General features: G+C 46.0%; 1 protein-coding gene across 1 annotated transcript in view; it reads right to left on the reverse strand.

Annotated features, from left to right (window-relative positions):
• Positions 1–14,862, reverse strand: part of LRRC1 (leucine rich repeat containing 1) — a 128,263-nt gene extending 113,401 nt beyond the window's left edge. Inside the window, exon 1 of the mRNA XM_021691890.2 lies at positions 14,428–14,862. Within this exon, the coding sequence (XP_021547565.1) occupies positions 14,428–14,586 (159 nt within the window). The 5' untranslated portion in view covers positions 14,587–14,862. The remainder of the gene's footprint in view (positions 1–14,427) is intronic.
• Positions 14,863–16,737: the final 1,875 nt, after the last annotated feature.

Here is a 16,737-nt window from a genome sequence, read left to right on the forward strand (position 1 = left end):
TATAATCTATATATATAACATAGATTATATGAATTTTCTTTTTCAGTGGTTAGTTACGAAGGAGAGGCAGGGATGGGTTAGGTTGAAGAGTTGGGGTGAGATTAGCTTCTTTCTCCTCCTGGCCTCCACAGAACTCAGTGAATCACTAGCTAGCAGAGATGCAGGGCATACATAACACCATCCCCCCACCTCTTCTTGCCATTCTAGAATGAAGTTACCAAGAATCAAGGTGTATAAATAACTGTGACATGCTATGCGCTAAGGTAAGTCTATTGTAAGGCACATATTTTCTGTTAACTTAATCTCAATGGCATCCATTTTCAACAGTATTGGAATATGTGCAGTTCCAAAAGGTACATTAGAACCTCTTGATAATATTAACCTTTAAAGTCAAGACCAAGGGGAGCCTGGGTGGCTCAGTCGTTAAGCATCTGCCTTCTGCTCAGGTCATGATCCCAGGGTCCTGGGATCCAGCCCCGCATCGGGCTCCCTGCTCAGCAGGAAGCCTGCTTCTCCCTCCCCCACTCCCCCTCCTTGGGTTCCCTCTCTCGCTGTGTCTCTCTCTGTCAAATAAATAAATAAAATCTTCAAAAAAAAAGGTCAAGACCAAGAACTGCCTCATAAGCGAATCACTTGAGATCATGCTTTGAAAACAGAGACCAATAGCATAACAGTTGAATAATTATGAGCAGAATTATAATGTGGGCACCACTATAACAAAACCAGTGCTCATTATGTTCAGTGAGACCCATCGGTTTTCCAGATGGATGTGCTTTTCCTTCAAGAGTTTGTAAGGATACAGCTGTAAGTTACTTGCTGAAGGAAAGAAATCCAGCACCAAAGAATGGGGGCCACTAATCTTCTTTTAAAGATTATGCTTGAGTGAGCACATTAATATTTGGTGACCTGATTCTTAAAATGATATTTCAGCTCAGTGCTTTTTCTTAACGAGGCAAAAATAACTCAGGCGTCATGGGTGTCTCTCTACTCCCTTTCACAGAACAGACACAACCCCTGGCCCATGGGGTGGCTCTTTGTGCAGATGACATGGTGGCCCCATATTTAACCTTAAGGAAGGAAGACACAGTTGTTAGGAATAATGGCTCTCAAACCAGACTGCATTAGCTTGACCCCTGGCTCTGCTGCAGTATTACTAGCTGTGTGATCTTAGCAAGCTAATTCATCTGTGTCCCAGTGTCCTCAACAACAAAACAAAGCTATTTATGTAAAATGAAGTAATGTTTACGAGGATTAAATGAGTTAATCACGGGAAGTTATTTAGAACAATTCAAGGCACACTGCTCAAAAAAAGGTGCACTGTCTTTATTATAATTATCATTACCCGGACTTCCTCTCCTAAGTTCTAGGTCTCATAAAAACTCCTGACGTGTCCCAATTCAAATACTTACCAGTTCCTACTTCCTATGCTGCTACATTCCCTTTCCCAGGCCTCCCTAACAGAGTAAATGGCTCTGCCATTCCCCAGTTGACAAAACCAAAACCCTGCATCCAACACATCAGCAAGTCTTCTTGACTTGGCCCCCCAAGACATAGCTCATTCCTCACTGCTACCACCCTGGTCCAAGTCACCAGCAGCTCTTCTCTAGAACCTTTCAATAAAAAGCCTCCTGTCCCAGTCTCCCCACTTCTCTGAACTCTTCCTCCCTGCAGTCTCTAACCAGCAGGCAGAAGGAACTTTCTAAAGCATAAGTCAGCTATCCTATGGGTTTATGATCTGCCATACTTCAACTGACAAAAAAATAATAATGATGATAATAATCTAAACTCCTCAGCAGGGTCTCAGAGCCCCTCCATATAAGAACCCCAACAACATGCTCACCTTCATTTTCTACTCCCTTCCCTGTCATACTGTCTTCCTGCCTCACTGGCCCTCTTGCTGCCCACAAAATCGCCAAGCTAATACCCGAGTCTTTGCAAGGACCTCTGGCGTATTCACAGCAATGCAAAGGTCACCTCCTTAGAGAGGCCTCCTCCCTCCTATTGCTCCCTACCCCCAGTTCCCTGTTTTGTTTTCTTTACAGTTTTTATCATTATCTGAGATTCTTACTTACTTTTCCACTTACTGGCTGTCTCCCTTACCTGGAATGGAAGCCTGTAAGAATAAGGCAAGATACCTATCTTACTAGATAGAACAATGCCTAAAGCACTGCCGACACTCAGTAAATCTGTGCAGTGAATAGGGGAAGGAGGGAGGGTGTGTCAAGATCCAGCAGAGATCCACCCCGGTGCCCATTCCTGAATGAAGCTGCCTGGGAAGCCAGATACCAATATCTGGTAGAAAGCTGCCGCCTTTTATCCTAGCACACTCCCTGAAAGCCACCTCAGTCTGATATTAATCCATCCAAAGAACCCATATTCTTCTTCTTCTTTTTTTTTTTTTTTTTAAGTGGGGAGAGGATTTAGAAGCAGGTTTGGAGCTAAACTACACTTGGGTGTGGAGCCCAATGCGGGGCTTGAACTCAAAACCCTGAGATCAACACCTGAGCAGAAACCAAGAATCAGACACTTAATCGACTGAGCCACCCAGGCACCCCCAAAGAACTCATATTCTCAATCATCAGTCCCCAAACTAAGTTTGCCTAAATACAGTCACTCAGGTACTCAAATCAATGCAAAGTTTCAAACAACCACCTCTGAACTGCTTCAGTTCATTTGATAAAAGACACAAAAAGTCCCAGCCTTGTTGCCCATTTTACTTCACTTCTAAAAGCTGGGGAAATGCAACTGACATGGAGAAACATGTCAGTGTTCAAAGGTTGTTGGGGGTGGGGGCATGAGAGCATGTGGGGGAGGTTGGGGGGTTGGGTCTACAGGGGTGGGGTGTAGGTATGTGGGGAGGGTGTGGGTCTGTGGGAGGGTGTGGGTCTGTGGAGAGGGTATGCGTCTGTGGGGGGGGTGTGAGTATGGGGAGGCTGTGGGTATGTCAGGGGAGGGGTAATGTTGGGAGGGGGTATGGCTATGGGGGGGCTGTGTTTTAACCAGAGAAAATCTGCTGATCTTTTTCCCTTAATTGGTTCAGGGAATAAACAGGTGACCACAGCCGTGTATTTGGAACAGCTTCTCCTTATCATCAAATCCTTGATTATAATTATTAAGCCTAGACTTGTGGTTCTACTAAACCCCACTAAGCAACCTCACAGAGTATGTGCACAACTGTGGGATCACTCTCCTAAGGTTAGCACTGTGGCATCAAGTCATAAAATTTCATAAAATTAGCATTCAAGGAGATCAGAACTCATAGGGACCCTGGACATCACTGACACCATCCCTTCATCACGCAGATAAGGAAACCAAGGCTCATAGGACTATGTGATTTGCCCAAGGTCACAATGCTAGTGTCGTTCAGAGCAAGGACAAAAATCAGGGCTGATTACCAGGCCAGTGCTGATCTCACTCCATCATGACACTACCATCCATGCAAAGACTGAAGAAAGCCCAGCTCTTCTTGGAATAATCGTCAAGCTCTCACCTAGAGGTCTAGTCCAAACCCGCTTCTAAATCCACTCCCCAAAAGGGCTGAAAACTTCCCCAAGAATGCTGCTCAAATATGTATTAAATGTCTGCTCTGTGCCAACCACCCAATTAGGCAGCAGGAATGCAAAGAAGAAAAATTGTGTAGCTTTAAGAAACTCACGTTGATGGGAGGCAGAGGAAAGAACAAAGAGGTAAGAATAATGACACAGGTGTCCCCAGACCAGAGAGGAGGTAAGGGAAGGCTTCCTGGAGGAATGTTATCTCCCTAACTGTATCCCATGGGATGAAGAGCAATGAGCCAGGCAAAGAAGTAGAGAAAGAGTAACTCACGGTACACAGAGTAATAAAAAAATGAAGACTCAGAAGCATGAAATGATATGTTGGTAACCAAGGGCAGCTAACTCTTACTGAAACACAAGCCAGAAAGTTCAAGTTGGAAAGAAATGGGAGATAAGAGAACAAAAACATTGCCAGGTTATATCCCACAGGTGTGAGAAGCCACTGCAGCAGGAAGTCATTCATCACATTTTTGTTTTAGAAAGATCACTCGCTCGGCCAAGTACTGAGAAAGGATTTGAAGGAGAAAAGGCTGAAGGAGTTTGAGCCTCTGGGAGACTCAACACACCAATTTAGCAGCCATGCTTCCTGTCCCCCAACATGCTTCGTATCCTCTTGGCCCCTGCTCCAGAAACAGAACCGAGGCAACCCAGAGGGAGGGTCTCTGCTCCACAGCTCAACGTTGTGTCGCCTCACAAAAGCCCCCTGTCTGATTTTTCCAAAGAAGACATCCAAACAGCCAACAGACACATCAAAAAGTGCTCACCATCGCCCGGCATCAGGGAAATCCAAATCAAAACCTCAATGAGATACCACCTCACACCAGTCAGAATGGCTAAAATTAACAAGTCAGGAAACGACAGATGTTGGCGGGGATGCGGAGAAAGGGGAACCCTCCTACACTCTTGGTGGGAATGCAAGCTGGTGCAGCCACTCTGGAAAACAGTATGGAGGTTCCTCAAAAAGTTGAAAATAGAGCTGCCCTACAACCCAGCAATTGCACTACTGGGTATTTACCCCAAAGATACAAATGTAGTGATCTGAAGAGGTACATGCACCCCGATGTTTATAGCAGCAATGTCCACAATAGCCAAACTGTGGAAAGAACCAAGATGTCCATCGACAGATGAATGGATAAAGAAGATGTGGTATATATATAAAATGGAATATTATGCAGCCACCAAAAGGAATGAGATCTTGCCATTTGCAATGACGTGGATGGAACTGGAGGGTATTATGCTGACTGAAGTAAGTCAGAGAAAGACATGTATCATATGATCTCACTGATATGAGGAATTCTTAATCTCAGGAAACAAACTGAGGGTTGCTGGAGTGGTGGGGGGTGGGAGGGGAGGGGGTGGCTGGGTGATAGACATTGGGGAGGGTATGTGCTATGGTGAGCGCTGTGAATTGTGTAAGACTGTTGAATCACAGACCTGTACCTCTGAAACAAATAATACATTATATGTTTAAAAAAAAAAAGAAGAAGAAGATAGCAGGAAGGGAAAAATGAAGGGGGGGGAATCGGAGGGGGAGACGAACCATGACAGACTATGGACTCTGAGAAACAAACTGAGGGTTCTAGAGGGGAGGGGGGTGGGGGGATGGGTTAGCCCAGTGATGGGTATTAAAGAGGGCACGTACTGAATGGAGCACTGGGTGTTATACGCAAACAATGAATCATGGAACACTACATCAAAAACTAATGATGTAATGTATGGTGATTAACATAATAAAAATAAATAAATAAATAAATAAGCCCCCTGTCTGCAATACCTGCCCAGCTTTCCCAGCCCATCTGAACCTACCTTCAGTGAAAACCAGAGTCCTGCTTTTCTGATGCCCCAATGAGCCTCCTGCAAGGGTCCACAGCAACTCTTGGTTTACTGACCCATGTGTCTCTGAGCCACATTAGGAATTCCATGATCCTAAACTTTTCTCCCCAACTAAGGAGTGTTGACTACTTGAAGGCAAGACCTAAGTCTGCCAAAGCCCTGGAAAAAATATCTGATTAACTGACTAAAGCCCACTTGAGAGCTTTTCCAGCCTATAGGAAAAGAGTCACAGTCAAAAAAAAAGGGAGCAGAGATGACAGAACCAGTCTCTAGGCCCCTAGAAAATCCACAGGACTTGGAGTCTAGAGTTGGAGATGTACAGTCTATATTTTCATTTTGCTCTGACATATCACTTGACCTCTCCAGATTTTCATTTCCTTAGCTGTGTAAAGTGGGTAGGTTTCTATCATCTCTAGTAAAGCCTTCATTCCACCATTACTAAAAACAAATCTTTGGGGGGGGGATGCCTGGGTGGCTCAGTCAGTTAAGCATCTGCCTTCAGCTCAGGTCATGATCCCAGAGTCCTGGGATAGAGTCCCCCATTGGGCTCCCTGCTCAGTGGGGGGAGTCTGCCTCTCCCTTACCCCACTCTCGTGCTCTCTCTCTCACACACTCTCTCTCAAATAAAATCTTAAAAAAAAAGAAATCTTGGTAATCTAGCATCATCTTGTAAAATTTGTAGTGTATACCCTTTCATCCAAAAATTATTAAAGAAACATTTGCACAGGAGTACAAAGTAATATGTACGAGAACATTTAATCCATCATGGTTCATCACTGCAAAAAATTAGAAACAATTTAAATGTCCAGCAATAGGAGAAAGGTTAAACCAATCAATCGTGGTATATCCAATTCAGTGAAATACTACAACACCAGAATCAATGCTAAAATACATTTATTGGTACTGATATGGAAGATGTCCAAGACAGTGTTAAGTAAAAAAGCAGGCAGCAAAGCAATTTATGTAGTAAGTTGTTTTTGTTTTAACAATAATAAATATATGGTGGTGTAAGAATACATTCTAAAATTGTTAATGGCTGGCATCACTTCAAAGGAAGCAAGGAAAATGTCACTTTTATTCTTTGAGTTCTTTTAAGCATCCAACCCATATTACTCCTTTAATGAGATAAAAACACACACATCATGGTCCCAAGTCAGGCCAGTTGCACCTAATAGCATGAGCTCAGAGGTCTCAGCATCTTCCGAATCAAGTGAAGCAGCTGGAGCCCATGGCACATACTCAGAGGTTCAGAAGCCACTTTCTGGCCTTTGCACAAGCTCTTCTGACTCGAGCTCCTAGTTTCCACCACAAGTCAGCCGAGAGCCCCTCCTGATGATTTCCCAAGAAGCGGGTGTAGACTGTGGAAAGAAAGGTGACTAAAGTGGCCAGGGTAGACAGAGCCCTCTCCATCTGGCCACACTACCCAGGAATCAGTATGGAACATGCTGTAATTAGGTATAACACCTCCTTCCACCCACCACATGACAAATCCATTCCTTGTGGTTCTTGGAAACTGAAATACCAAATTTCTTCCAACTGAGTCAAATTCTCTGGACTCTAGAGTTACAGCCTAGATAAGGAAACTCTTCAAAATAATAATGAGCAAAAAATATATTTTTTTAAACATTTCATCTTCTAGGAGTCCCAAGTATTTTACACTAGACACACATTAGATCTTCCAAAATACCACATGCAATAGTAAATTACCATTCCTGTCCACTAAATAATACCTAAGAGAAAGTAAATGGACATCCAGAAGTTTCTCCTATGCATTTACTAAGATCTGGCCCATGATCTCATCATCCCTCATAACTATCAGATGAAGTAGAGGACAAACATTTCTAGCCCTATGTTCTGGGTAGAGTCCTAAAATAGGCAAACTTTCCCTTAGACTTCTGCGAACAAAGAGAAAAGCCTATAGCACTCACTATATCTTCACCTAAAAGAATCCAATGCCTGTTTGCTCCATGGCACAGCAAGATCATGGTTGAGATTTTTGTCATCGTTGCTAAAAAATGTTTACCTTACTATTTCTGACCCGCTTGTGTAAATATCAACTATACTCTACCCCTAGAATGTCAAGTGGGTGGTATAGAGTCCTTTTTAAGGAAATCCCAAGTACCTACTTATTACAGTACAGAAATTACAAATTCTGGCAGTGAGGATAATGCACTGGGAAGCTGGGAGGAAGGCTCGAGGTTCCCCCTTTTTCACGAAGAGGGGAGAAGGAACTGTGGAAACAAGCTTATTTTGCTATTTTACCAGTGTGCCTCAACTACAGTCTAAAAATTCTCCTAGTCTTTCAAAGCATCAACAGATGATGATGAAACTAACATTCATGGTACAGTAAACACATAGTACACCTTCACATTACTCAGAAAAATAAAACCCACAGGCTTGCCAGTTTTTATAAACTTGATGACATTTATCTGAAACCCAAAAATAACAATCTCTTGCCATCCAGAGCACATCTGGCTATTCTTCTTTCCCCCGAGCCAATGCCTACATATAATGCTTGCCATGTCGTAGCAAGCAATTCGCAAGCTGAATGCAGACACACACCACAATCGAGGAAAATGTGGAGGTAAATGCTTCTTACTTAGTGTTTCACAAGTATTAAAGTGCTTCACCCACCGCACTATTAGAAGGTGGCCCAGCGGAAAGAGCACTGGACCCAAGGCAGGAAATGCCCAGTGTGAACATCGTGGACAAAGCCGTCTCCCCTCTTCATCCCCACAGGTGCTCTATCATTTTCTCTGGCCTAGACCACCACAATAAGCTCCTGACTAGTCTCCCTGACTCTGTACTCTGCCCTGGAATTACTTTCTAAAACAAAGATCTAACTGTACTGCATCTCTGCTTACACACCGTCCATGGGCCTCCTCCCTACAGGACAGAATGCGTCTCCTTAGCAAAACTGTCAAGAGCCTTTTGTGATCTGGCCCCAGGCTCCTCTCCAGTTACTCCCTACCACTCAGGTGCCACGCTTTCTAGCCTCCTGGAAGTTTCTCAACAGCTGACATGCTTTTTCCTTCCTTCCAGTCTAGCGTGAATGTCACTACCTCTAAAGCCTTCCCTCAGCTCCTCAGAGAGTGTGAGGCTCCTCAAGGCTGCCAAGAGCTTTCTGCACAGGCTCCCTCCTAAGCACTGACACACTGCCAGGCCTCCTTGCTCCCAGGTGGGCTCCCAGGTGGTAAATGCACACATGGAGCTGGAGTCAAATGCCAGCTCTGGAACTGACCTTGACCAACTTCCCTAAAGAAGATTCTTAAATAATTTTCTTAAATAAGTCTCAATTCCTGCATTTGCAAAACTGAAATTATAATGGCTAAAGTGTGTTGTTATTCAATTAAGAGAAATAACTTCATGTAGAGTACCTAATACAATGTCTGGAGCTCAGTGAAATCTCAATAAGTGGTGGCTAATATTCTACTTAATGGGTACCAGCTACTCACTCAATGTTTCTTAATCAGAGAGATTCTACCCTCCAAATTTTAACTTCTCTAGGTCTCAGTTTCCTTACCTACAAAAGGAGGGGGAGAATTGAGGGCAGGCGAGAAGTAGAAGGGGGGCTGGACAAACACATAAGAGAATCACAAACAACTGGGCTCCTGGGTGGCTCAGTCTGTTAAGTGGTTAAGTGTCTGCCTTCAGCTCAGGTTATGATCCCAGACTCCTGGAATAGAGCTCTCCCCCTCCAAAATCGGGCTTCCTGCTCAGCGGGGAGTCTGCTTCTCCCTCTCCCTTTGCCCCTCCCCCTGCTTGTGCTCGCCTGCCTGCGTGCTGTCAAATAAATAAAATCTTTTATTTAAAAAAAGAGAGAAAATCACAAACAACTAAGCGCTAAACTGTGTAACAGGATATCTGAGAAATGAGAACAGCTTCTTTACCTGGACAAATGTGTGGATCATCACTTTTAGGGGAAAGCCCTCTCCTGGGCTCCGTTCTTCTTAAGCTTTGACTTGTTATTTTTATAATAATGTTATTTAACTATGTCTAAATATAAAACTAGGTATGTCCTCCCTGTGCTTTAGCTCTTACAAAACTAGCAGGTGAACCAAGGTAAAAATCTGACAAAAATCAACAAGAAAGAACTCAACATTAATCTAACATGACAGAGGACGACGATGCAATTCTGCAGTCATCCCATGGCTATGCACAACGGTACAGCACTACCTCGGAGCAGGTTCCTCGCAGTTCTGCCCGCCTATGCCACCATGGGCTCCATGACCCCTTCAGCTCCCCATCACTCTTCTCTAACAAATGGCCATGAAACCTTTGTTCATGGAACTTCCAGTGATCATCTGACCCAAACACATGATTTCTGCAATAAGCCCACATCTTTTCTTTCCCCCTTGGCTAGAGACAATTAAGGGAGTGCTCAAACACAGATTATGGCACTACTAAAACCTTATGGCTCTACTCATTTGTGACTTCACCTAGATATATGGAGTCTATGATTTTTTTTAATTATTATTGAAAAGAACATTAAAGTTCTCATTCTGGTTTAAAAAAACCATTTACGAACTCCCAGGAAAATGTCTTCCAATTCCAGGTTAAGAAACATTGTTTTATTTTTTAAAAAGTGTCTTGCCACAGTATCTACAAAGATCTTAGACATCTTCTATCTGACTGTAAGTGCTCTGCATGCATTATCTCTTTAGTCCCCAGAATAACCCTAAAAAGCAGGTACTAAAATAATAAGTGAGGAAATCAAGGCTTGAAGAAAGCATCCAGGTGATGGAGCAGCATTTGAGCTATCTTATTCCAGCACCCCTGGTCTCTGCTCCTTCAAGACAAGCCCAAAGAGCCTTGGTCCATGGACTTGTGGGCTAGGAAGAATGGCTGTCCCACCCATCAGAAATTGAACTGCAGGAAACAGACATAAATTGAAACATGGTAAATTTAAGACAAAAGGGTCTTGGATTCCAAGTGGGAATGGCTATCCTCTTAACAGATCACAGTTGGAGATGTTGAAGACATAGTGAGAAATTATGTTTACAATGCATAAAAATTATTTCAAAAAGAGAAGACAGTCAAAGGTGCCCAGCACAGAGGAGATGGAGAACAAAGACTGGTAAGACAAGACTACTGAATTCAGAATGACTTTATGCTATGACTAGTTTCAATAGATTGGTATACAGATGTGAGACTGTAGGAAGGAGGATCACAATGGCTGAGAAACAGGGACAGACTACACTTGACATCACCTGGGAAGACTCATTCATGCAACAAGCATGTGAGTGCCCACTATATACCAGATACTGTCCTAGGTTCATCCATGAACAAAAACATCCCTGTCCTCATGGAGCTGATGTTCTAGTTGGGGAGACAAAGAACAAGTAAGCAAGTTTATAGTCTAGAGTTAGGTAGTAATAGTGCTCTAAGGGCTGGGAAAAATTTAAGCAGGATATGAGAAAGAATGCTAGAAGGGGGTAGATATTTGAGATAATGTCATCTGGCTATCATCAAAAGGTCAACTGAATCCTAATTAAGAGTAGGTGACAAGATGAAGCTCAGTTTTATAAGCTGCCTGGACTCAACAGCATTCATTCAAAATATTTGCTGCCCATTAGACTAGGCTCTGTATTGGAGCCAGAGAGATCACAGTAAAACACACATATGTGAAGGTATTCAACAATCCATGCACCTTGCGGGAGAAACTGACGGTGTCAGAAACACTGAGAAGGTACAGAGTGGGGTAGAGGATCTTGGAGAAGACAAAACAGCTCCACCATATCAATGAACTTTAACTTCTGAAGTGGTTTCCAACTTGAAGCAACCAGAGACTGTGCATCTAACCAGCTAGACAGTCGTGAAAAAAATCACTCCCAACTTGAATATTCTGACTATATTAGAAAAGGATAGATGTCAGAGTAGTGGTATGCTTAAGGTAAGAGAAACAAGCAGAGGAGGAAATTTGTATCAGAATTGGCTAAATTCATTCAACAGATAAAAGCTGTTTACTGAGCAGGACCTATTGGGTGCCAGGCTCAGTGCTCACTCATAAGTATGAGCAAAAACATGCCAGCATCTCAAGAAGGTTAGAGTCAGATTGTCTCTGTTAATACACATCCAAAGGGATGGAGCCGGGAGGAAGTGGGAAGGAGAAGGGGGATGGGAAGGGATGGTGAGACTATCATCTATCTGGGGTCAGGCTAATGATGAATGTTCCGAGCCCTCCCTGCAGACAGCAGCATTGAGAGGCTATCACAAGGTGGACAATCTGCTGAGGGCGGGGAGGCAGGTTCGGCAAAAGGTTAGCTTAGGTAAGTAACCATCAAGCTAACTGCTATGCCCCCTCCACCCCACACTCACCACTTCTGTTTTAAAGTCATCTGTCTCCCCACAAAGCTGTGAATAGCTCCTAAGAATCATACCTTCTTTAATCTCTATATTCCTACCAACAATAAATAATGAAGGGTCAATAACTGCTTGATAGAGGCCAGGCTTCATGATGTGAGTAAAACAGGAAGGGACTAAATAACAGGTTTTAATGGATGTGAGAAGCTGAATAGGCCAGATTCCTGCTAGGTGTCCAGAGCTGCTGAATAAGGGGGCAACCGGTGACTGCATCTAACCAGATGGACAGCCTTGAAAAAGTCACTTCAAGTTCGAGTTTCAATTTGCAAAACGAGTTAGTTGGAGCAAGTCAGAGGTTACAAACCTTTTCATCATCCTGAAGCCCAGATACTGTATCTTTGCTGTTGGGGTACGGGGTGCAGTCTTCCCCCCTCCCTTGTCTGTGCTTCCAAACAAATTACAGAGAACAGATAGCCAGCATGACCACCACCACAGGGACCTTGGGGGTCTGTCAGCAAAAGAGACCTCCAGGTGATAGGGAAGGTAAAGAGATAGAGGTTGAAGGAGGGGGCAGGGAGAGCAGTGAACAGGGCTCATGTGTAACACAGACCTTAGAGGTGAAATTAGCAGCCCAAGGAAAGACTGTACCTTTGAATGAAATATCTGTGCTTTCAAGGTGGTTGTTCATGTCTGGCTTATACACATCCCAGCACCCAGACACAGTAAGTCATGAAGAAACAGGTTTTAAACAACCTAGAAGCCATAAAACTAATTTCAGAGCTCTAAGAGCAGTAATTACCCATAAGCAAGACCACCTTTCGTCTCTGAAAAGCTTGTTTATTTACTGTATGTACAGAGTGCTATCAGACTATTTTGAGCTTCTGAGAAGTTTCCAGTTAGGATCAGTAAGAATACCTAACACTTCCAAAACCCATAATTTCCCCTTACCAAGCTGAATTCCCCAACATGACAGGAAAACCCACAAACTTTGCAGAAGGGAGTGAAAAGCCAATCCAGTCAAAGGAAATCTTCCAGTTCTACTAAAACAAACAAACAAACAAAAATACCACAAGGAACACTGAAACATTTCTAGTTAAATAGCTTTTCACTCAATCTCTAATAACTTCATTCTGACACACTTGAAAAGTATTAAATAATATATTCTGTATTTCTGGCGATAGCAATGCCTAAAACTTATTCACAACTTAAGGCAGCAAGTGAGCTTATTTATGACTTTCAAGTCAAATTTAAGGAAGTTAAAGGCCAGACAAAGCCATGTGCTTGGAAATGCCTGCAAAATAATAAATGCCTGAGGGAATTGGATGGCTTTTCTGCTTCTAAGCTAAATAAAGCCTTGGGGGCTTTGCAAAGATCCTAGTGAGGATAATCTCCATGATTACACAGAGCAAACCATCCAATTCCACATGAACCAAGGAAAGTTAATCCAAGAAGAATAACACTTGAAATATTAAGAAAAACACACTGTTCTGCTTTTTAAAACACTCGGGCAGGTCATTTTAACAAGCCAGATCATTTGACTAGTGAGTGTTTCTGTGACAGTGTCTGGGCCTTCGGTTAACTAAAGGACAAGAAAGATTATCTGAGTTCCAACTCCAGGCCTCGGGTCCTCCCTCCAACTCCCAGCAATCTAGTCTCCCTACTTCCCGCACACCTTTGGATTACTGCACACCGACTTCCTGCACACCCTTGGATTTGTGATACCTTCCTCTTCGAGGGTTACTCAAGCTAAGTTCCCGGCGCAAGCTCGAAGGTTAAAAGTTCGCAGTCACAGACCGTCCATTAAAGCTCAATCAGCATCTGTCGCTTAACAAGTTCAGCCTCAGCATACTGATTAATTTACGTAAACAACTCTGAAGAGGTAACGCATCACTGCAAGGGCAGAAGTCAGGAGCCTGAACGTACCCGCTCCGGGAGAGGCGGCTGCAAAACTGGCCGGTCGGGCACAGTCTCTGCTGACGTTCACAGCGGCTCCTTCCACGCAACAGGTCCACGCAGGCAGGGACCCAGCAGCGGGCACCTGGGCACCTGCCCACAGCTCCCAAGGCATAGCTCTCCTCCTGCCCGATCTCCTCCTACCCACCCCCAATTCTCCAATGGTCCCGGAGCCAAGACCGGCCAGCCAAACTACAGCACTTGCAAGCACTGCCCACCCGCGATAAGGCCCAGGGCACATTCCTCGGAAGATGCCGAGATAGTGCGACTCTCCTGAGCGCTGCCCACCTCCTCCGGACCTGCCAGAGCCAACGGGGAAGCGCGCCCTGGCCAGTGATAGGGGAAGGCAGCGCAGGGAAAACTGCCCAGGGAGCGGATGCCACGCTCTGTCCTTTCACCCGGGAAAAGCCCGAGCCACCTGGCTCCTCACCACAGGCACCAGTTGTTAGTACTTAGACTTGTATCTCAACTACTTACCAGACCAGAACGTTTCCCTAGTCGCAGAAGCTCTAGTGACTACTTGGAAAACTGCAAGTCGCTCGCTTTGTACAAAATGATCAGGAACTTTTAATGCGACGGGGTTGGGGGGGGGGGGGGGGAAGGGGGGAAGAAGCAGGTGACTACAGGTAGTGGTGGTTCAGTGGGACCTGCGGACCGGATCTGGAGGTGGAAGGGGGGTAGAGTGGGGAAGGCAGGAGACGGCGGGAGAGAGGAGGGGGAGAGGGCTGGCCAGGCTCGTCCGTGTTCTCCCGAATATCGCGCGCAGGTGAGGCCGGACACTCACCTCGGGCAGCTCGCGGAGCTGGTTGGCGTCCAGCAGCAGCTCCTCCAGGCTGCGGGCGTAGCGGTAGATCTCCTCGGGGACGTAGACCAGCGAGCAGTGGCGCTTGTCGATGGTCTCCACATGACGGTTGCACCGCCACAGGGGGATGCAGTGGAACATCGCCGTCCCCGCCGCCGGGTCCCGAGCCGAGCCGCGGAGACCCGGGCTCTGAGCCCGCTCCGCCCGGCGGCTCCGCTCCGCCCTCTGCCCACTCTGCACTCGTTGGCTCCCGTGCTCGCTAGTTCCTCGCGCGGGGGTTCGCTGTCCCAAGCGCTCGCAGGAACCTCGGGCGGGAGCCCCAGCCGCGTCCCAGCGCCCCCGCCCGCCAGCCGGTGCGCCTCCTCCCACCCTCCAGTCGCGCCGCCTCGGCCGCTAATTCCGCGCGGAGCTTCCTACTCGCGGCCGCCGCGCGACTGAGCATGCGCGCCAGTGGGCGCGCGCGAGGGCGTTTCCCGACCCGGGGGATGCTCCGCTCCGGGTTTTCCTGGAGGCCCGGAGCCAGAGAGGGTCGGAACCTGCGGGCGGGGCGCTCCCTATCCCCCTACTCAGGCTGGGACTCGGGAAGCGTTCGGCCCTCCGAGGAAGCCTGACTCCAATGGAGCTTGGGGTAAAGATGAAGCAGAGGAGAGGCGGCCTGAGGGGAGCAGAACAACTTTGATTTTTACTTAACTCGCTCTCGTCTCCTCGCTCCCCTGCCCCAAAACAACTTTCTCTTCCGGGGTCAGGCAGGACCGCCCCCGAAGCGTACCTTGCGCGCCGTGGGCGCCCGAAGCTACGAGATTCGGTGTGATTTTTGAGGTTCCCCGGTTGCCAGCAACCCCAGAATGAGCGGGCTGCCCTCAGCCCCGCACCGCGCCGGGGCCTCGACCGTGCCCTCTGGTCCGCGGGCACCGCCTGCAGGCTGTGTAACCTGGGCGCACATCTTCTGGATGTTTGTTTATTGTTTATACACTAATAGGAAGTCCCTCTCCCCATAACGTCAATAGCAAAGGAGTCAGAATCTGTAAGGTTCTCATTGGCATGGATGCACCCCATCAGGAGTCCAAACGCAAAAACGAGGTAGCAAAGGTGAGTTTCTGAGCCTGTTCTAGGCCGGCCAGATGTTGGCTGGCTCCTGGCGACTATTTTGAGCTTGTGAGGAGGGAGGAGGGGGGGAGGTGGGGCACGTCGGCTGCGGGCTGCCAGGTGAGCATCCTCCAACCAGCTCCTGGGTTTCTGCACCAACACCCAGTATCTTGCAAAGGGAGATTGTAGCCCAAGAAGGAGTAGCTGGGGAGGACTCAGGAGGCTCACTACTGGATAATAAACGACCATTCATTCTCGCCCCTGATTCATTCCCAAGAACTAGGACCAGAACATCTGTTCTCCCCATCTCCAGAAAACCATCTGGCTCCTTTACATAGGGCTGCAGACCAGATCAAAGTCAGTCACATTGATGGATTGTCTTTTGGGTCCCACTCTGACTCCCCTACCAGCTGCCCCCTAGTCCTCACACCCTTCTCTTCAAGATTCCACCTGTGGCCTCTGCCAGACACAACCGGGCTCTCCCGCCCCAAGTTGCCAAAGCTAAAAGCTGGAGCCACCCAATCCACTTTTCTGCAGAAGACTGAAAGCTGAGCATGCTCAGTGACCAAGGGAATTTTTTATCTGAAACTAGTTTATACAAGGCATACATGTCTACACAGACTTCCAGTTCCAACTGTGTGCAGGATGGTTTCCCACGGGGTTAGTGAGGAGGAGGACACTTCATCATTTCAACTCTAGGAGGAGGACTCCTTTCTTCCCAATCAGTGAGGATGGATCTGAGTATCACTTTGGTTTTGAGCCCAGAATTATCACCTTAACTTTCTAATTCCGGTCATCCTTAAATTCCATTGCCAAACCCACTCCACTCTCTCTTTTGTTTGTCCTGGTGTGATTTCTACATTCTCAGGGAAGAAAGGCCACCTCAACTTTGGACCTTAACCACTCTTCCATTATTCTCACATTCCAGAAACCCATTTTGTGCCACTTTTAGTGGAAAACTGTGGTTTCTGACTGAGAGACTGAGTCTGGAATGTAAGCAAGTCATAGACTTGTCTTTGCAAGTTTTCTAATTGCTTTAAAAAAAAACAACAAAAATAAGAAAGGCCTGGCTCCTTCATCCTAATCTTCTTTGACTTCCAGAGATTACCACACTAGGTTATTAATAAACACCAAATATGTTTTAAAGATACAGCTGGTCTCTTAAAAAATTCAGACCTCAATTAGTATTCCCCATGTGTCTCTCTA

This window comes from Neomonachus schauinslandi, chromosome 8 (genome assembly GCF_002201575.2).
Source record: "Neomonachus schauinslandi chromosome 8, ASM220157v2, whole genome shotgun sequence".
Taxonomy (NCBI): Eukaryota; Metazoa; Chordata; class Mammalia; order Carnivora; family Phocidae; genus Neomonachus; species Neomonachus schauinslandi.